Here is a 22,572-nt window from a genome sequence, read left to right as displayed (position 1 = left end):
TATTACAATGGCTTTATTATCCATTGCATCTCAGTCCGCGCGCCCGGACAGTGTTGTTCTGTGCTAGGGAATACATTTAATCACGATTTAGTGCCATCATGACGTTCAGTGTGAAGTAGGTTGGGTCACGGCTGGAGAACCAATACGATGCGCGTACAGCTTGACTGACACTGTTGTTGTCCAGTCAGTGTTGTTTTATTGCGACGATTTTGCTGCTAGACCCTGGCATCAGAGTTTTGTTGTACTGACAAATATGTCGGCCTCTGGGAATCTCTTGGTCTCCATTATCACGGATATATGAGGAGAACATATGCTATGGGATTATAATCACTTATTTTTCTTCGTTTTTACTTCTGCATTGGCAGAGCGGCCTGCAGACAGATGCTATCTATTTTAAAGAAGTTGAAAAACACAAGCTACCACCTCTAGCTTACAGTTAGTTGAGCTAAGTGTTTGTAGTAAATTGGCGTCAGGCGTTACGGTGGCTGGCTAGCTAGCCAACCATTTAACGTTCTGTGTAAATTAGCCCGGCGCGGGGATAGCTACCCACCAAAGCAGCACCGCAACGATTGAGCCTACTTGCATCGCCGAATAACTCGTATGGAGGAAAATGGATGTAACGATCTGGCTCTGTTGATTATAATCACAAAACGAAATAACAAGACCAAAACTGGCACATCCCATTCACCATCTTTGGACCCAGAACCATTGTGAGACCGCTCACAGGTGAGGTGTTAGCCTGCTGCTAACGTTAGCCAAGGTTAATCAATGGAGACATGGAGACATGAATAGCTAAAGGCTAGCTAAGGTTACATGGTAAAGAGGCTCATACAGTATGCTGGTCATACCATTTATCGCCTGACTGTATGACATGGAATATGTGTTTAGTATGGTGCTGGTTTTCTCTCCACCCCGTTTGATCATTTCCATTATCGTGGTACCGTTGTGACTCATTAACGTTATTCGTCTCCACCCTACTTTCATTTCATACATTTGGATTCGGTGTATTCGCAGCTATAATGGTAGACAGCGTCAGCGTAGCGCCGGAATAGAGCTGAAATCGTGGATATATCTTCGCTCCTTGCTCCAGGTCTGCAACTTAGCGTTAGTAACGTTATCGCCATCATTATGCGTCCACACCCCGGCTTCCCACAGTCCAGTGTGGGCTGATGTATTTCAGTTGTGTGCAGTGGACGTTGTGCCAAATTCAATTTCCTGAATTTGGCTGGAAACAACAGCTGTGTTGCTTAACGGTAATAAAACCCAGAAACCACGGCACAATAATGCGTGCACGCCGATTTACGGAGTGGATCCACAAGGATCAAGACAGGGGTTGGTTAATGTGGTGAAACATGTATGTGTGCTCATCACAATCACCACATTACATTTCTTCATGTGCACTGTAGTTTTGCGTGGCGTTTGTCCGCCTTGACAGTTTATCATTGTCGGGCTGAATCGTGTCCACTGAGCTGTCAAACCAAACCTGCTGGGCTGTGTGGCTAAATCATTTAGGGCTTGCCTGTCACCTGCTTGGCTGATCTGTATCTATAAAACATGTTCTGCCTGCATTTGAGATATTAGTCAGCTTTCCATTTGTAAATAGTTAGTTTGCTCAGCGCTTCCAAATTTGATTAAAATTGCAATCCAAAATTGGAGACTTGTGGTCAGGATACAAGGTTGATGGTATCTATGGCTAAAAGCCATCCTTGTGCCGGTTTGGTGCATATATTAAGGATACGTGCTGTTGCGAGGCGCTGCCGTGACTGCAGCGGGCCATACACACCCAGGATTTCTGTGTGTGAGTGCTGGAAATGCTGTTGGCTTCTCTGGACATAAGAAGGTGCCATTGTGTTTGGGGATTTTCTAAAATTTACTGCAGGGTAAAGACTCTGCCTGTAAAGATGCACAGTGGAGAGGATCAAGAGGATAATGAAACTGGTTGAATAAGAAAATAATCATTATTATTTTATTATTTATATTTATTGTGTAGTCCCTGAGTGTGATAGCCTGGGATTTATTGAATGCTGTCATAAATGCAATCCTAGTTTTTTACAGCCTATCAGAACAGATGTATTCCTTATCATACAGTGGTGTACATTAAGTTTGGGCATTGTGTCACTTGGTGTTCCATTTGACAGAGTTGCGTACTTTGATGCTGGCGTTGACATGTCATAATGGGGCCCTCCATGGCTGCCTGCCACTTAGTTTTCATAGCAGGCTGCATGTGTACAGGGTAGTGTTGTCATGATAATGAAATCACTATTTGGGGTAACATTGACACAACTTTGAAGCTTAAAAACTTTAAATTGTGATTGAAGGATAAACATAGCAAGGTTGGTGTACTGTGTTATAAGAGCAACCACCTTTAAAGCACTGGGTGAGAGGAGGCGGCCCAATATTGGCACTACAGCAGTGTATGTGCAGACTTGCTGTTGGGGAGAAGAGAGTGCATGAAAGCACAGTTGCTGTAACACTGTAATAAATAAAGTATGATGATAATAAATGATACTGTGAAAATGAGTATTAAAACGGTTTCAAATATTCAGTATCATTATTTATCGATATTCCGATAACATTAGTGTATGGGATGAATATTGTTAAGATTTTATTGGTACTGCTACTCTTATTGATTGCTTATTATTCGTTTGTTTTTATCTGTTTTCTCTATTCTAATTGGTAGTCTTTGACATTACAAAAAACATTCAGAACATAGAATGTTTTCAATATGAATGTATTGTTTCTATAGCAGCAACATTAATATTTACAACAACAAAATCACTATAACTCCGTAATATCTCAGTAGAAACAAGCCTACACTCAAGCTTATGAATTCCTTTAATCAAGTTAAAGCTTAGAGAGAATGAGAAACACAGGTATCAGCCAGTATTGGTCCTCTTCCCCCTGCCTGCAGGTACCACTGGTAGAGGGACGAGGGCCTGCTTTGCCTCAGCTAGCAGCAAAGTTCACAGGAGTTTGCCAAATTTTAAGATACCAGCACAGGACAAGCTAAGCCAAACAGTTACTACATACACAGAGCTTTTGTTTTTGCATGTGCTTCATTGTAGGCAACATTTGCTATTAGCTGAGCTAGCTCTCTGTGCTTGGGTAAAACGGTTCATGAGAGACAGACTTTATTGTCGTCTATAGTTATAGTTAGTTATTAGTGGAGAATTAAAAAAACATTAAAATGTTGAAACAGATTATATTTATTTTTTGTTTGTTTTGCTTCAAACAAAAATGAAAAAGGTATCTGTAAACTGTAAAATGAGAAAAGAAAATGAAACGTGACACAGAATTTGGGGAATGATTTGTGTCTTTGTACTGAGGTCTTTGAGCCCTGAAGCCACTACGCCACCACCTGGCCACTGCTTGTTTGTATCTGGTTGATTTAATCTCTCAGAAGATTGATAAAATGTACACTGATGTAAAGTAGGGATGTATACCGTGGACCGGTACTTTTTGGTACCAGCTCCTAATTGGGTCAGTACCAGGGTACCGTTAAGATTCTGGACAAATGGTACTGTTATCGGTACCTTTTTACTTTTTATGATTTTAAACCGATTTTTGACATGCATGGTTTTTGAAGTCTACCCAACCGTAATGACTATAAACTTAACAACAAATTCCATGACTTGGCTTCGCAGAAACGAAACGTGGTGCCGCTGCTTCGGTTCTGCAGTCTTTAGCGCTAGCTGGGCTCCTAACTTTACTGGCTTTGTTACAGCAATCAGACACACTGCACTCCTTTAGCTTCATGCTATGCATGCGCTCCAAGTGTTTGGTGATGTTGCTTACCCGAAATTTCCACTGGATACCATCCGCTGCATTACGGCTCCGATCCGGCTTTGCTCCGCCATCCACCGTCTGCTAAACCCCAATGGTTGGTTTTGATACCACAGTAACGTTACGGCAGACAGGTGCTGTGGAGGCCAAGGACTTTCCGCGATAATCACATAATCACTCGCGACCGCAGTTATAGGTGTGTGTTTTAAAAACAACAACGGGAAGTGTTCCCCACCGAAGGACATTAGAAGAACTTGTATTTGTCTGTTTTTTTGAGATTTGTGTGCTGGTGTCAACGCGGAGTGTTTTATTTTGAAAATAACTGGATGTTATATGGTTATTTCTGTCTTTGACTTCCTGTCTGCTTGGTGCTAAATTCAGCTGACTTGCTGCGTCGTGCTCCGGCATCCTCCAGATTTTTATATCTGGTCCTTGTCCTGGTTATGTATTCGGGAGTATTTGTAATTGCATAATTTCTGTTCTGTTGAAACGTTATTATTACCTTGTGGTAATAAAAAGAAGGTTGAATCTTTTGACATTTTGTAAAGAGTATCGATAAAATCCTAACGACATCAATCCCTAATGTAAAGTGCCTGTAACTCAGAGTACTTTTAATTTGAAACTGTGCTCAGCTAAAGTACTTAAGTACATTTATTTACTGTAAAGTTATTCGTGTTTTTACATTTGACTGCAATTCACTGTTAAACATTTAATGTTGCTCTGAACACAAACTCTCAGGCCTGCTCTGTGAATAGTTTAGCTGTAAGCTAATTGCTCTATCAGTTGTTAGCGGTTACCCCTTGATTCCACTGGGCACGTCTCTATTACCTACCGTCTGTGAGACTGTTTTTGTTCCGTTCTCCACCTGACTTCATATCCCTCTGGGAGCATTTAAGAAGTGGAGCATCATTTCTGCCTGGTGTTGTTGATTTGCTCAGATTGTGTCTATTTGATGAATTCTCCTTGATTTTTGTGCTTCCACTGTGATTGATACTGGCAGGAGGAGAGCTAGTTAGCTGTTAGCAGCCAGTTAGTGGCAGAGACCTGTGTTGTGTGTGGCCATAGCACTTTAGTGGCATGTAGAGAAGCTGTCTCATTTGTTTTATGATTGGCTCTTTTTAATAGGACTGAGAAATGTGGCCATAAAATTATATCATGGTAAACATCTCGATATTTTTTAAATTTCCTCAACAGCACTTCATAGATGGTAGGATTGGGCAACAAAATCAAACATCACATTATTTTTTTACCAAATACCTCAATTAGAGATATTCCGATACCATTTTTTCCCTCTCGATACCAAGTCTGATACCTGGGCTTTGGCTAACAGCCGATACCGATCCTCGTGCTCGTCTTTTACCAGCTTTATATACTATTAACCCAGGATGGATGTGATATGATTGTTATCATTGTTGTATGGTATACAACATTCTTTTATTATCTATTCTTACAGTCCGAAAAACAGTGGGTAGACTCAGCAAAGACACAAGGCACATATCGGAGGTCCAAATGTCCATAGTAAAATTGACTGCCTGCACGTCTTTCAGCCCACATGAAACATATTCCCTCACTGTCTCATAAAATTTGGGGAGAGCTCTTTCGCGTGATGCATCATGAAATGCTTTAAATGGTTGCTGGTGATGATATTGGCAACAATCATGTCACCCTTTAAAATTACATCCTTGCATACTGAACATGTTTCTGTTTTAATGGCAGGGTTATCCAGAGTAACATGTTGCCAAAAAGCTGACGTATTGCTAGCTCCATCGGACTCACGTGAAATATACGTCGCTGTTCCACAAACAGTTGTTGTGAGGGGCAGCACATCCGGCTTCCTGTGTTGGCTTTCAGAGCACTGAATAAGAATTGATTTCCAGTGTGTAAAGTTAAGCAGAGCCAGGGGCCTATCTCTAAATTAAGTGGTTTCAGATGGGTGCATAGACTCATGTACTCGGTGATGCCAAGACCTGCATTTTCAGCAGTATTGGCAGCATTTCTCATACTGGTATCGGAGTCGGAGCAACTCTAACCTCAATATTGATATTGGTACTAATAATTTTTCATAATTTATTATCAGTAATGTGGATATAATGGCTAACTGGATAAAGGCAAGCATTAGAACAGTCTGCCAACTTTAGAAAATTACATCACTTTACTGTGATGCCACCTTTAAAACCAGCAAAAGACAACATTTATGTCATATCACAGTAAAGCGATAATCATATTCTAAGATGTTAAAGAATCTTGAAGTTTTTCATGTAAAAAAAAAAAACAATCTCTAAATGAGGTAACACAATGACTTTTGAGCCTATGGCCCACTGATGAAAGCCCTGCCATTTGCTACCAAAGATGTACAGTGGGTGGCAACTTGCCCAGAAAACGTCACAAGCAGTGCAAAGTTAGTGACATGTTCAGCCAGCAGTGGTTGGTTGGAGAGTAGGTGGTTCATACGCAACATCACCGTTTTGTTACTGTTCAACAAAGAAAAAAACAATAACAACGGACAGTGAAATAAATAAAGAGATGCAATTGTGTTCATATGATATTGTTATGGAAGTGTGGCAAAGCTGACAATGGACTGACATCATAGAGGCAACACCAGATCTCTGGGGTGAAGTCCAAAAATACACATGCAATTGCCGCTTCTGATTGCTACTTTAAGTCTGATATCACGATAACAACGTAATATCAATATATTACCTGTAACAAGCTTAATTAAAAGACAACAACATAACCCTTACTGGATAAACATTTCCAGAAAAAATGATAAATTTCTTCATTTATTTGTCAATTATTGTCTTGAATTAGTTGCAACCCCACTTAAGACCTAGTTTTTAGAGCTTAGCTCATGTACCTATGTGTAGGACACAACTTATAGTAATTGGGCTATAAACCTGCCATCAGAGGGGATAGCTTTTATTTTCCTTGACTTTTAAAGGGCTGAAACACTAGCCATGAACATCACCACAGGGCGAAAAAAAAGAGGGTGAGAGCAATGAATGCTGATGAATGGAGCAGCAGTAATAGATTAAGTGTTGGATGACAGGTCCACCCATTATGCCTGGCCTGAACAGGTGCACTCATCTTATTATTGACTGAAAGGTTGAAATCTTGAGTCCATAAAGGGGGGGGGGGGACAAGAGAGAGAGAGATAGACAGAGAATCGTGTGTAAAACAGTGTCATACTTTTAAAATGTTGCCATCATAAACCATTTTATCATCCAAATTGTGTGGACTTGTTGTGGACAATGTAGACAAAAGTGAAGTATCTGTTCTTTAACCAACTCTTTCTTCCTCTTACATTGTAGGTGCAGCATCCTGATCAACCATCAGACTGGATTCTCTTGTTTTGTGACCCAGGACAGCCTCTTGATGTTCAAATTCAATACTGCCACGCTACTGATGCATGGGGAACATTTCTCTCATCCTGATTTCGAGGAGAGTACTTCAAACCTGAAAAACCTGAAGATACAAATGGCCTGAGGAGTCTACATCTTCACCCAAAAGCAGTTTCTAATATTTGTTCAGTTCTTTTTTTGGGCTCTGGAAAGGCTGTATTCTCAAAGGGATTGTTCTGGGAGGGTGTTAGCCAAGCCTCAGTGCTCTCTTCTGGGGAAGGAAGCAGTGGGAAGGCCCTGAAGTCCCCGGAGAAGAGGGCAATAAAAAAACGGCCTGTAACTGGGAGGCTGGCGGTTACATAACTAACAGGCCCGGTTGTCCACTGACACAGTGGAACAAGGAGACCAGTCGGGGAACTGGGTTGTTCTGTGTTGCTATTGCTGGGTGAGATGACATTGTATCATGATACATACACATGTAACCTGCAGGGCTCCAGATCGACACTGTCATTTAAGCTGTCTCAAAAATTACACTTAAAAGGATACTAATGGATGTTCCACTGGATTTGCCTTCAGATATTTTGGAAAGAACCACATCATCACTTCTTGCTTTTTGTCTTCCAATCACATCCTTTGTGCTGTTGGGAGGTGAGGTGGTTTAAAACAGCCACCAGCGGGGTTTAGGGATGCCCCGACACAGGAAAACCAGGCTACTCCACTGGCCCGCTTACAGACTGCTTTTTCTAATACGAGTCCTGGACTGAAAGCAAGTTATCTTGTTCTCAAACAGAGAGCAAAGTTGTCATTTTTTATATACAAGACTTTTTCTCACATTTCTACAGCTGCCCAGACTGCTGCTTGCTGGCTGCTAAAAACTTTTAGGGGAAATGGAAAATCCATCTTTTTGCTAATACAGACTTGGATACATCAAGCCCATTTCACATTTGAGGACCTGGCCTGCTGATTTTTTATTAAGAAGAGGAAAATCAAAGAAAATATAAAGCCAAGTCAGCTTATCAGATCTCTCCTTTCCATTTTCTCCTCCTTTCAGACTCATTTCATTTTTTGCTGTTGTTCCATCTCTTTAGTCCATATCCTGTCTAAACAGGCCTACCTCTGCCAACTTTTGTACCTCATTGAACTCCTATTTATAGACCAATTAAATCAAACTGGACCAATTCACAGCAGGTGCAAGGTTAGACAGTTTAGCTGAGGTTTTTTATCTTTCCGAATTTTACTGGACAGAAGGGTCTAAATCAAATCCTTTTTTGTTCAGTTTCAAACTGTGCTATCTGTTATCATGATTTTTACCATAGCAATTCACATCACTATTCACTAAGTAGATTTCTTTTCCTTTTTTTTTTTTTTTAGACAAATTTTAATCTCATGAAAACAGACCTGTGAAAACTGTTGTTTTCATTGGCTTGTATTTACAAGTGATTAACATTTTATGTAGAACGTAAAATCTTATCTGCAGCTCTGTAAGTGACTGTCTGGAAACCCCTTCCTCTTTATAATCTGGGGCTTATTTGTTCATCCTCCCTTCCCACCTGGTTTTCTGGCTGACAGCAAAACAAGGCTTTTACACCAGAGCAACTTGTAAGCCTCTTTTAATCTCTCTCTCTCTCTGGCTCTCTCTGACACACACACACACACACACAGTAGATGAGGACTGACCTAAGACAACAAGCATTTGCTCCTCCTCCCATCATTGTGTGGTGATGCCGAGTGTTTTCCTCTTTTCCATATGAAAGCTCTCCCCATCCCTCCATTTCTTCTTTCTTTTTTGTCAGTTCATCATTTCTACCCTCAATCTACAAATCCACTAACATCTAAAGAAACATTTAACTCTAATTGACATATTTCTTGGTATAGAATTTGCTGAACAGAAAAGTGCACCACCACACACAGAAAGTGATGCCAGGTGGCAGCAGTAAGAGTGGAGGGCGGGGTCCATCCTCTTCACCCCTCCCCCACACTGTGATCCCACCCAGCAGACCCCTGCGGCCTTCCCGGTATGTCCCAGTGTCGGCGGCCACTTTCTTCCTCGTTGGTTCCACCACGCTCTTTTTCTGCTTCACGTAAGTGGTCACAGTAAATTGTTTCACAGGCATACTGGCTGGTTTGTAAGCTGTGGTGACATGAACATTTCATCTGAGAAATACACTGCCAAAAAAGTTACACACTCTAAGATTTTGTCAGACCACCTTTAGCTTTGATCACGACGCGTATCGTTGTGATAAGCTTAGGGAATCTCACAACATCTATTTCGTTCCAGCGTTGCATTAATTTTTCACCAAGGTCTTGTATTGATCGTGGATGAGTCGGGCTGCTGCATAAAGCCTTCTCCAGCACATCCCAAAGATTCTCAGTGGGGTTATGGTCCGGACTGTGTGGTGGCCAATCCATGTGTGAAAATGGTATCTCATGCTCCCTGAACCACTCTATCACTGTTTGAGCCAAATTAATCATGGCACTGTCATCTTGGAGTATACCCATGCCATCAGGGGGCATCAGGGAAGGAAAAATCCATTAATGGAAAAACCTGCTCATTCAGTATACATAGGTAATCAGCTGGCCTCATTTTTTAGGCACATAATGTTGCTGAACCTAGACCGGACCAACTGAATCAACCCCAGATCATAACACTATAACCCCCACAGGCTTGTACAGGAGGCACTAGGAATGATGGGTGCATTGCTTGATCCAGCTCTCGTCCTACCCTGATGTCCCCATCACTGCAGAACATTAAATCTGGACTCATCAGAACACATGACCCCTTTCCATTGGTTCCAATATTTATGCTCCCTGGCAAATTGAAGCCTTTTTTTCCAATTGGCCTCACTGATAAGTGGTTTTCTTAAGGCTACACAGCTGTTCAGTCCAAATCCCCTGTGTTCTCTGCACATTGTTCCTTTAAGAATACTCTTACTTTCACTATTAAACACAGCTGTGAGTTATATTGTTGATTTATTAGGACTTGATTTCACCAAACATTTAAATGATCTCTGATCACGATCATCAAGATTTTTTTTCCGACTATATTTCTTCCTGGAAGATGATGGTTCACCACCATCCTTCCAGGTTTTAATAATGCGTTAGCCAGTTCTTAACCCAGTTTAAGTAGGTCCAGTGATCTCCTTAGCTGTTTTGTTTGCTTGATGCAGGCCAAGGATTTGACCCCTCTGAAACAGAGTAACATCTTTTCCATGATAACAGGATGTGTCTTCTGACATGGTTGTTTAAGAAATGAGAATCTCCTCACTGCATCAGTTAGGGTTGAATAACTTGTTGCCAGCTGAAACATACTAAGCACTGCAGTAATTATCCAATGGAAGAATCTTACCTATTTGTTTACTTAAATCCAGGTGGTGAATTTTCTTTTGGCCAGGCAGTGTGGACGAAAAAGTATACCACAATCATATCTTCATGTTTTGATTAAAGGAGGACTTATAATGAATGAGTTTTCATATAGTATTGAATATTTATCTCAGGGCTGTTGGGTACAGTTACTCTCCTGCTTTGAGTTTGCCTGCCAAGATGGTTTCTTTCATGGTTTTGGAAGTTGTTTTCCTTAGTGACATCTTCAGTCTGTTCAGTTAATTCTAACAGATAATTGTAAAGAGCTCTTCTATTTCTTCATGAAGTGATTCATGAAGTGAAAAACTTCATTCAAGATAACGTTTTTTTATTAACCTGTGATGTCATGTCCAGCATTATCTATGCTGTCTGTAGGTCCACTGTGTCCATTAATGAATCCTGTTTTTTTCTTACTGTAGATTTGGTGGCTGTGGATCCATGTAGTCTTGTTGATGTTTATAGTGTTTGATAAAACCAGCAGCCTACAGCAGGAAACAGGACACCTTTTCTGCAGTCCAGACAAAAAGAGATAGTTTTATAATTCGGGAGTTTGAGTATGGCTCACTTTCACTTGGAAACAGCATTTTTTGATTTATAAACCTTTAGTGTGGCCTTTGGCGTCATTAGTGTTATAAACTGTCATCAGTAATCTTGCTGGCACCTCACTCTGGTGTGTATTTTGTGTGTGTGTAGTATATTTTTATATTTGTATATTCTGCTCTGATTGTGTGTGTCAGAGAGTGAGAGTGTGTCGAGGGTAAATTGTGTGTGTGTGTGTAGTATTTTTTTTATATTTGTATATTCTGCTCTGATTGTGTGTGTCAGAGAGTGAGAGTGTGTTGAGGGTAAAGTGTGTGTGTGTGTGTGTGTGTGTGTGTGTGTGTGTGTGCGCGCGCGTGCGTGTGTGTGTGTGTGTGTGTGTGTGTTTTGGGCAGTCAGCTCTGTGCTTTAGATTAGTGAGGAGAAAATAGGCCAACATCTGTCACCCTGACAAAAGCCTATCATCTGTTTCTTTCTTCCCCAGTCTGTTAGTGTTTGTATTCCAGCAGTCACTCTCCCCTCCTCTCTGATATTCTTTCTTGTGACTATTATTTGAAAAATGAGGGAAGAAGAATGCAAATCCGCAAAGCTGTTTGGAGACCATAAACCAGTAGTATTTTAACTCCAGTCCTAACAAAACCCTATTTGAATTAATTTTAATTTCTTGATTTTTCATTAAAAAAAAATGTCAACATGTTTTTGTTTGCATATAATAACAATACTAAACAAAACAACAAAAAGCAACACATATCAGCATGATGAGCCATTTATTTATTCAAAAAAGATTTTTGAATCAGCCATCAAAATTCCTGTTTTGATAAAAGTGAAATGTTGGATGTTTTGGGAAACATGCTGTGTTGATGAAGGTTAGCCTGATTACCGACTACAAGTGAATACTGCCTGCAAAGTCAGAAGTTTCCACCATATGCAACCAAATGTTCTTTCCCTTCCCGTTCCAGCGATCTTATAAAATGTGCAGATGCATAGAAGCAAAACATCTAACTGGTTTGTTTGGCTGTTTTGTGGAAGCTGCCATGTTGAAGCACCTCTGAATAGTATTAAGTTACTTGTTACTAGTTACTAATTCCTATTACTAGTAACTTTAGTAACGTTCTTGCTCATTAACAAGATGCAAACATACAAACAAAAAACTAGCAAAAAAATGCTAACTGGATAGACTGGTAGTTGTTGCTTTTTTTCCTTTTTAATAGTTTTGAAATAAAATTACGAAGTTCTGGAGCAACTGGCCTTTGTGTTGTATGGTCCAGCAACTTAAAATCGTATTAAATCCCTCATGGGTTAAAGTTGTGAGGCAGGTAATGGAAACTAAAATAAATAAATAAATTGGGTTTGTGTGTGTTTATAATAAAAAGCTTATTAAGTGTATTTATATAAGTATATAACTGCAGAAATCCCACATGTACTGTTTTGTGGCTGGATATACTTAATAAAGCAGCAAATGTGTTTAATTGCGCCCCTACAAATGCACTATTTCATCCTGTTTGAGTAACGTGAGAATGCAGTTTGCTACACTGCTGTCCTGAGTTCATCTGACTGAGAACCTGGTCAATCACAAGGAAGCCAACCCCCTGCTTAACTGTCTATTTTACTCTTTATGGTACCATTATTTACAAAATGAACATCATGTGTATTGGAAAAGGCTTGTTACCAGTAATTGAAACCATACACTCATGAGGAAATTGTGCTGAAGTCATAAATCAAGTCAGAAGATGGGTCATTTTCTTATAAGCTTACAGTACATAGAGTAATAGTGATGGAGTCTCCCCCTGCTGACCATTAGAAGAATGTAGCTTTAAAGAACTTGCACATTGACTTCACTTTGCAATCTAGGAAGCTCTGTCCTCTAATTACACTGTCTGTGTATGAAATCATACACTTTTGCAGGTTTGAGCATACAGTATGTTGTGATAAGGGCTCTATACCAACCAATACAGGCTCATGTAAAATCAACCATCAAAACACCAACTCCCATTTATTCACATATGGCATCCTGGATCTCTCAGTTTTGGACCTAACAGATGAATCAGTACCTTTCAAAGAAATTAATCACACATGTTTCTCAGAATTTCAGTGTTATTTTCATTTTAGCTATCTAGTGATAGCTATTCTCAAATTGTAGGACCAACAAGTGGGTTTGTCTTCTTGGGCCCAGAAAGTCAATGACATTCCAGCTGAACCATATAAAGTGACAGAACCTTGGAGTGTAAGTACTGTTGTCTCTGTTCACGTTACAGCTGCCCGTGGCTCTCAGAGCGTTTCTCAGTCGCTGTGCCTATCTACAATGGAATCATCTTCCTGTTTGTTTTGGCTAACTTCTGTATGGCCACATTCATGGACCCTGGCATCTTCCCGAGAGGTAAGTGCAGGGGTGGTTGATGTACTTCTCAGGTGTGATGCGGTTCACAAAATAGGCTGCTGGATTTTTATAATGCTGTTGTTGCGAAAAGTCAAGTTTGCCTCCTGGTATCATTTTCAGTGTGTACATTTGTAGTGATCCATAAAGTAGATGCCAGCTGAAGATTCCTGGTGGATCAGTGAGAGGGAAAGGGCAGGAGTTAATAACTCAGACTTCATTTGCTAAGCTCTGCTTTCATAGTCTCATTTTAGGGACTTTCTCTCCCTTTGGTGGCAAAATACAAGTAGGGGTAATGTATTATATACAACTTTAGGTTAGCAACAGGCAGGTAGCAGTTAGGGTCTTAAGGAAATGGACATACTGTGTCTCTGTGTGTTCTAATGTCAGTCCCTCTGTTCCCATCTCCACAGCCGAGGAGGACGAGGACAAGGAGGATGATTTCCGTGCTCCTCTCTACAAGACTGTAGAGATCAGAGGGATCCAGGTCAGGATGAAGTGGTGTTCAACCTGCCGTTTCTACAGGCCGCCACGGTGCTCCCACTGCTCCGTCTGTGACAACTGTGTAGAGGTGTGCACCCACTTACTCATTCACTATTAACATAAACCGTATATGGACATAATTCATGTTTATAGTCTTTGAATAAATTGTGTTTTTAAAGTATCTGCACACTTAAGTAGACCTACATAAAACCCTGTAAGCCAGTCCACTTTACACACTGTATGTTTGAAAAAACTACAAATTAAGCACAGCTTTCCCTCAATTTGTAACAAGAAAATGTGAATGGAAGTTGGATAGCCTCAAGTGACTTTATTTTCTTTCATATCACTTGAGAGAGATAGGAGAGGTGGGTGAAAGTTGCATGTGCAAGCTTCATATCAAAACCTTTAGTTTCCTTGCTACTGAAAGGGAAGCCATTTCTGATCATTTATTATTATTGTAACATTCCAAATACTGTGCAGAATATTTTACCAGAATATCCTCAAAGGTACTGCATGCTGAAAGTATAGCATAGCAAAGCCCAACAAGCAACAACAGATGGGCATACTGACCTGAATTGACATTCCTTAGTTATAGTAACACAACATAGTGTAGTGTAGCACGCGTCCCATGTGCTGAGGCCCTGCAGCGGACTCAGGTTCGACTCCCGGCACGGGTCCCTTTGCGGCGTGTCACTCCCTGTCTCTCTCCTGTTAATGCTTTATCATGTTAACTTTGACGGCCCTAATTATTGTTTTTTCATTTCAATATACCTGAAATTAAGAATCCTGTTTTTTATCTTTGAATGAGATTTTTTATATTGATAGAGGGAACAGGTTTGCCAAATATAAAAAAAAAATAATGTGATGAATCACATAACTGAAGCCTAAACTACGCATTTAAGAGGGAGCAATTACTATCCACGCTATACCAACCCTCACTGACTGACTTGCAATATCTCCTTTCAAGACATAAGTTACATGCTACAGCAATCTTTCCTTTGTCATACTGATTTGTGGGAAAAATATGATGTGATGTGCACCCGTCAGTGAGTAAATGTGATGGTACCTGTGTTACCTGCACATTAATTATGAGAGTAACTTCATAGAATGCCCACTAAAAAACTCGACCGTAGACTTCTCAGACACCCCTCACACCATCAGAATCAACCTGTATTGGAATGCTGAGGTATGATCCCCTCCAGTGTATTTTTGTATTTTGATATTTCATATTTTTTGAAATTTCATATTAATTTTTTTGGTCATGTTATGATGTTGTATTACATTGGTTCAACATCAGACTATTATGCTGACTGCTGCTCTGTCTGATAGGTACTGATATCGTAGGCAAATTTTCACCTTGACGAGAAAACTTTTTATGAGAAGGAAAACAAATGCGTTTAGCGTACTTCTAGTATTCTAGTTCAGTTACAGGAATAATTTGGAAGTTACGGTTATAATTCAAATAATCCAAAATTCATTTGGGACTCGGGGGCTGGAATATAGACGCCTTTATTTGACTACTTGAAATGAACCTGTGGAGACGTGAATTCAGGCTGTTGCACACATAGAGTGAACCATTCAAAGAACAAAAACAGTATGGAAATATCAGTGGGTCAGTAGAAGCTTAAGTCCTGAATCAAAAGGTGGGGGACTATTCTTTTTAACAACAAGTGGCATCATCCTGGTCATGTTACTGTAAAGGAGCGTGTGTGCAGCCCAGACATTGAACTACTTGCCATGAGTCTGCGGCCATATTATCTGCCGCGGAAATTCTCACACGTGATCATCCTTGTTGTTTACATTCTTCCGACTTCAAACGCGGCACGTGCAAGTGACGTCATCCACACCGTCGTAGCAGGACTTCAGATGCGGCACCCAGACGCATTCATTGCAATATTTGGGGACTTCAATCACATCACTATGGCTGAGACGCTGCCCACTTTCAAGCAATTTGTGGACTGTCCCACCAGGGAAAACAAGACACAGGACCTGCTGTATGCTAATGTTAAGGAGGCTTATAGCTCCACTGTCCTTCCTCCTCTTGGAAGATCAGACCACAACCTCATCCACCTGCAACCCTTGTATAAGCCCCAAGTCCAGCGGCTTCCTGTGACCACCGGGACTGTGAGGAGATGGTCATGGGAGACTGATGAAGCTTTGCAGGTCTGCTTTGAACTAACAGACTGGTAGTTGCTCTGTGATTCGCATTGTTCCTACAGTGACTGTACGCTGTTTCCCCAATAACAAGCTGTGGGTCACCAGAGACATCAAGGTCCTGCTGAATGAAAAGAAGAGGGCTTTCAGAGATGGGGACAGGGAGCAGATGAGGAGGGTTCAGAGGGAGGTTAAGGAGAGGATCCAACAGGGTAAAGACAGCTACAGGAGGAAGCTGGAGCACAAACTCCAGCAGAACAACTTGAAAGACGTGTGGAGTGGCATGAAGAGCATCGCTGGCTACAAACCATCTGGCAGCCAGACAATAGGAGGTGGTATTGAACGAGCCAACGAGCTAAATCTCTTTTTCAACAGATTTGATCTGTGCTGTGCTGTGGAAAACATACTGCCTGGTGCCAGTTCCGAAGTAGGTGCGTCACAGCTCGGTCGACCACAGTATGTCAGACTGCAGGACGGTGTCAGCAGTACTGGGGCTCCACAGGGAACTGTTCTTTCCCCCTCTCTGTTCACCCTGTACACCTCAGAATTTCAGTTCCGCTCTGATTCCCGCCACCTGCAGAAGTTAGCGGATGACTCTGCAATTGTTGGCTGTGTCAGTGAGGGTAAGGAGGAGGAGTACAGGTGCCTTGTGGACTCCTTCGTTGAGTGTTGTGCACATCAACTCCACCAAGACTAAGGAGCTGGTGGTGGATTTCCGCAGGAGGAAATCTGCCCCCACGCCCATTTCAAAGTTCAAAGTTCAAAGTTCAAAGTTGGCTTTATTGTCAATGCTGCAATATGTGCAAGACATACAGAGAATTGAAATTCTGTTACTCTCTATCCACAATGAGTGTAAAAAAAGTAGAAGTAAAAATGAAAAAAATAAAGATTTAAATAAAGATTTAAATATATATTTTAAATATATACAGGTGACATCACGGAATGTAAACATGTGAAACATTTGTACATAGTGCAATTTGCAATTTTTTTATTTTTATATATATATATATATATTTTTCTAAGTGTTCTTTTACTGAGTTTTTACTGAGTTTGTAAAGTGGCTGGTGCCTTTTGGGTGGGGGGGGGGGACAGTAATGTCCGTGGGGGGAGGAGGGGGGTCGGGGGGGGTCAGCAAGGTCCAGAGTTTGTGGGGGCAGCGGGCGGAGAGGGAAGGGGGGTCAGTTCTGGGAGAGAGTTCAGCATCCTGGTGGCCTGGTGCATGAAGCTGTCCCTCAGTCTGCTGGTTCTCGCCCGGAGGCTCCTCACCCTCCTCCCAGATGGCAGGAGACTGAAGAGATGGTGGTTGGGGTGGGTGGGGTCGCCCGCAATGCTGAGTGCTTTGCGGGCTAGGCGTGTTTTGTAAATGTCCTGGAGGGAGGGGAGGGGGGTACCGATGATCCTCTCAGCTGCTCTCACTATGCGCTGCAGGGTCTTCTTGCAGGATGCAGTGCAGCTGCCGTACCACACAGTGATGCAGCTGGTCAGGATGCTCTCGGTGGTGCCGCGGTAGAAGGTGCGCATGATGGGGACTGGTGCTCTGGCTCTTCTCAGTCTGCGGAGGAAGTAGAGGCGCTGCTGAGCTTTCCTGGCCAGTGATGCGGTGTTGCTGCTCCAAGAGAGGTCCTCAGAGAGGTGCACACCCAGGAACTTGGTGCTGCTCACTCTCTCCACAGCAGCACCATTGATGGTCAGTGGAAGGTGCTGGGTGGGGGCTCTCCGGAAGTCGACAACAATCTCCTTCGTCTTCATCACGTTCAGAGAGAGGTTGTTGTCTCTGCACCACTTGGCCAGTTGGCTCACCTCGTCCCTGTAGTTTGACTCATCGTTGTTTCTGATGAGCCCCACCACAGTCGTGTCGTCCGCAAACTTGACGAAGAGGTTGCTGTCGTGTGTTGGTGTGCAGTCATGGGTCAGCAGGGTGAACAGTAAGGGGCTGAGCACGCATCCTTGGGGAGCCCCTGTGTTCAGTGTGATGGTGCTGGACACGCTGCTGCCGACCCGAACTGCCTGTGGTCTTCTTGTTAGGAAGTCCAGCAACCAGTTGCAGAGTGAGGTGTTCAGTCCTAGACAGTCCAGTTTCTGTATCAGCTGCTGGGGGATGATCGTGTTGAACGCTGAACTGAAATCCAGGAACAGCATCCTCACATATGAGTCTTTAGAGTCCAGGTGGGTGAGAGCTGAGTGGAGGGCGGTGGAAATTGCATCGTCAGTGGACCGGTTGGTCCGATATGCAAACTGGTACGGGTCCAGGGAGGGAGGTAGGCTGGATTTGATGTGTTTCATGACTAACCGCTCGAAGCACTTCATGATGATGGGGGTCAGTGCCACGGGGCGGTAGTCATTGAAGCAGGATGGAGAGGCCTTCTTTGGAACCGGGATGATGGTGGTGTTCTTGAAGCAGGTAGGGACAACAGCTTGGCTCAGGGAGATGTTGAAGATGTCTGTGAAGACATCTGTGAGCTCCTCTGCACAGTCCTTCAGCATGCGACCCGGGATGTTGTCTGGTCCTGCAGCTTTCCGTGCGTTGATCCTGGAGAGGGATCTCCTCACGCTGGCTGGGGACAGGGACAGTACCTGGTCGTCTGGAGGGGGTGCTGTTTTCTGTGCAGAGGTGTTGTTGTCGGCTTCAAACCGTCCGTAGAAGTGGTTCAGATCATTCAGCAGAGTTATGTTGTTATCACAGGTCTGTGGTCGAGGCTTGTAGTCCGTGATGGTCTGTAACCCCTGCCACAGGCTCCTTGTGTCTCTGCTGTCGGTGAAGTGGTGAGTTATCCTGTTGCTGTACTGCCTCTTTGCAAGTCTGATGCCACGGGACAGGTTGGCTCTTGCTGATCTGAGACCAGCCTCATCACCTGCTCTGAAAGCAGCATTCCGGGCTCTCAGTAACCGATGTACTTCCCCCGTCAGCCATGGTTTCTGATTGGCCCGTACTGTGACGGTCTTGGTGTCCGTGACATCATCAATGCATTTGCTGATGTAGGCAGTAATAGTGTCTGAGTACTCCTGTATGTTGATGTGGTGGTTGTAAGTGGCTGCCTGCTTAAACATGTCCCAGTCTGTGGTGGAGAAGCAGTCCTGGAGTGCTGAGGAGGCCCCCTCTGGCCACACCCGTACCTGTTTCTGAACCGGTCTGGTGACTTTGACCCTAGGCCTGTATGCTGGCATTAGCATAACAGTGATGTGGTCAGAAGCGCCGAGGTGGGGGAGGGGTGCTGCCTTGTATGCTCCTCTCAATGTAGTGTAAACCTGGTCCAGAGTGTTGTTTCCCCTTGTTGCAAAGTCAATGTGTTGGTACACATTAGGAAACACTGTTTTGAGATTTGCATGATTGAAATCTCCAGCCACGATGAGAAGTCCCTCTGGGTGGGCAGTCTGCTGTTCATTTATGGAGCTGTACAGTTCACTCAATGCCTTGTCTCTGTCATTGTTGTTACAGCTGGGGGGGATGTAGACTGCAACAAGCAGGATAGCAGAAAACTCCCTCGGTAGATAGAAAGGCCGGCATTTGATGATCATAAACTCCACAAGGGCTGAACAGTGTCTGCAAACCACCACAGCGTCCCGACACCAAGCATCCCGGATATACACACAGACCCCGCCACCGCGGGTCTTACCTCCTTCTATGAGGGCTCTGTCTGCTCGGTGGCACGTTAGCCGGTCGAGCTGAATGGCGGAGTCCGGTGTGTTATCGTTCAGCCATGTTTCCGTAAACACAAAAACACAGCACTCTCTCACAGTCCGCTGGGTCGATCTCATGAGCTGTATGTAATCCAGTTTATTGTCTAAGGAGCGTACGTTGGCTAGTACGATAGATGGAATAGCCGGCTTGTGTGGGTTAGCCGTTAGCCTAGCCCGGATACCTCCGCGCTTTCCTCGCTTCTGCCTCCTCTCGCACCGCTTGCGGCGCTTCCTCTGTGGGTGGGCTGCAATAGTGGGGGTCGGTGTTGAAGCGGGCCGCCGGAGAAGGCCATGGTTGTGAAGCTCCTCAGCATGAGTCGGGTTTATCTTCCAGAAAAAAGTATTTCCGATGTCAAAAAGAGTCCTGCGGCTATATGTGCGCCTTGGGACGGACAAACGCGACGAAAACGTACAATTCCTCGTGCACACAGAGGAAGACAAACATGAAAAACACGTAAAATACTCCATTTTGGGACAGAGAGGGGCCGCTGCGTCCGTACGCGCCGCCTGCCGAGGTCATTAATCCATCAACGGTGTGACTGTGGATGTTTTCCAGGATTACAAATACCTTGGAGTATACCTGGATAACAAACTGCACTGGGCCAAGAACACTGAGACTGTTTACGAGAAGGGCCAGAGTCGACTCTATTTCCTGAGGAGGCTCCGGTCATTCAATGTATGTAACATCATGCTGAAGATGTTCTACCAGTCCGTGGTAGCTAGTACCATCCTCTTTGCTGTTGTGTGCTGGGGCAGCAGGCTGAGGGCAGCAGACACCAACAAGATCAGCAGGATCATCAGGAAGGCTGGCTCCGTCCTGGGGGTCCAGCTGGACTTCTTGGTGGAGGTGTCTGAGAGGAGGATGCTGTGTAAACTGTACAGTATCCTGGACAACAATGCTCACCCTCTCCACCAGGTGCTAACCACGAGCAGAAGCACCTTCAGCAACAGACTCATTCTCCCCCCAGTGTAATACAGAATGCTTGAGAAAGTCTTTTCTTCCTGTGGCCATCAGACTCTACAGCTCATCTACCTCCAGTCGCTAGGGAGACAGTGGAGACTCTGTGCCCTGATCAATGTCACTTTATCAGTTTTTAACCAATTCACTTTATCACTTCATTTAGTTGTACTGTACCTTAATTAATTAATTATGCTGCTACAATTTTCATCACTTTAAACACTGTTACCACTTTACCCAATCGCACCTCATTGCTCATTTAGGTTGAACTTATTTCATTTTTCTATTTTGCACTGCGTATTGTTGTATATTGTATATACCTACATTTTTACTACAATTTTGGTACATGTTATATTGAGTTACTGTTTGATTTATGTTAAGTTAGCCACTATTTTATTTTTATCTTACTCTATTTTATTTTATTTATATTATCTCTACTTTCTCTATTTTCTTCTCTCCAATTGTATTGTAACTGTTGCACAGCAATTTCCCTCAGGATAAATAAAGCTTCTTGAATCTTGAATCTTGAATCAAAATAAGTTCCTTGTCAGCTGTCCTAGTTACTAAGCCACTTTATGTAATGTAAAGATTGAGAGAAGATTTTCGGATATCTGTATGCATAATGCAGACACATGTACCAGCTTTCTTATCACAGTGTCATTTAACCCTCATATTGTAAGGACTTCGACCACCACTGTCCATGGGTGAACAACTGCATCGGCCGGAGGAACTACCGTTACTTCTTCCTCTTCCTCCTGTCTCTGACAGCTCACATCATGGCTGTGTTTGGCTTTGGCCTGCTCTTCATCCTCTACCATCGCCATAGTATTGACCGCCTGCACGCCATTGTCACGTATCCTTTTATGACCTATTTCATTTATTTTGTCCTGTTTATTTTAGATTGCTAATAACATTCAGGTGCAGTGTTGTCCATATTGATGCTTACTGAAGTTGGCTTGAACAAACTGTTATGGCTGTATCATGGATTTATTTCAGTGTGTTGTGGGAAGGGTTACACTCAACATTCTGAGACAAGACATGAAACTTGCCCTTTGCTGGCCTAAGGATTTGATAACTGCCTTAATATTCTGATATTTATTTGTCCGTGGTTTATGTTCCAGATGCTTCTGAGAGAGACTTCTGTGCTAAAAATGTTGTAACCTTGTTACAAGTATTAGTATTGGTTTAGATATGAGAGTATTAATAGTGTTGGAAGAGATATTAATGTCAGGCTGTCATGATTGATCCATAGCGTCAGATTTCCATGGTGAATTGTATTATTTTTAGTTTTTTTATTTTTTATTTATGGCAGTAGCATGTCTTACACCACCAGCAGGCCAGGCAGTCCGTTCATACATAAGAAATATCAAAATCTAATGGGCACATCGCCATGAAATCTGTGGAAGTATTCTCCATGACAGTTTTTAAACTTTTTGTGCCCAAAGGGCAAGCCAAAATCAGTATTCATATCTGCACAAAATAGCCTCTATAATGTTTTATTTAATCACTCTGCACATGCTTATTTTTGGTTTCCTGGGAGGTTTTTAAAGGATTTTTTTGTAGGTTGTATTAGGAAATAAATGCGTACAAAGTTACTTGTTGTGTATTGCAAATATAGTCTTTAGTTGAAACAAAATCCCATGGCAAACCTTGGCCACAGCACACCCACTGCTCTGGGGGCCTTCATCAATCTGTTGAATCTCATCTCCTCTGTTCTCTCAAGATATTCCTTGACCCGTGTACTCTCAGGCTGGCTGTAATGTGTGTTGCAGGCCTGTTCTTCATACCTGTTGCTGGCCTCACTGGTTTCCACATAGTGCTTGTGGCCAGAGGCAGGACTACCAATGAACAGGTAGGAACCTCAGTAGTTGAGAATATGTGCACCAGTGCCTGGTAAAATAACT

The 22,572-nt window shown here is 42.7% G+C and overlaps 1 protein-coding gene across 2 annotated transcripts in view; it reads left to right on the top strand.

The window, feature by feature from the left end:
- Positions 1-221: 221 nt before the first annotated feature.
- Positions 222-22,572, top strand: part of zdhhc5a (zinc finger DHHC-type palmitoyltransferase 5a) — a 36,158-nt gene continuing 13,807 nt past the window's right edge. The window contains exons 1-7 of one of the 2 annotated variants that reach the window (XM_037088543.1): positions 222-726; positions 7,092-8,128; positions 8,997-9,202; positions 13,277-13,398; positions 13,809-13,966; positions 21,349-21,521; positions 22,418-22,520. In XM_037088543.1, the coding sequence (XP_036944438.1) occupies positions 9,039-9,202; positions 13,277-13,398; positions 13,809-13,966; positions 21,349-21,521; positions 22,418-22,520 (720 nt within the window). In that variant the 5' untranslated portion in view covers positions 222-726; positions 7,092-8,128; positions 8,997-9,038. Of the gene's footprint in view, positions 727-7,091; positions 8,721-8,996; positions 9,203-13,276; positions 13,399-13,808; positions 13,967-21,348; positions 21,522-22,417; positions 22,521-22,572 lie in introns of both variants that reach the window. The other variant, XM_037088455.1, reaches the window with a different exon arrangement.

Source organism: Acanthopagrus latus, chromosome 1, assembly GCF_904848185.1.
Source record: "Acanthopagrus latus isolate v.2019 chromosome 1, fAcaLat1.1, whole genome shotgun sequence".
NCBI classification, from domain to species: domain Eukaryota; kingdom Metazoa; phylum Chordata; class Actinopteri; order Spariformes; family Sparidae; genus Acanthopagrus; species Acanthopagrus latus.
Note: the sequence above shows the minus strand (reverse complement) of the source record. Positions and strands in the feature narration are given on the sequence as shown.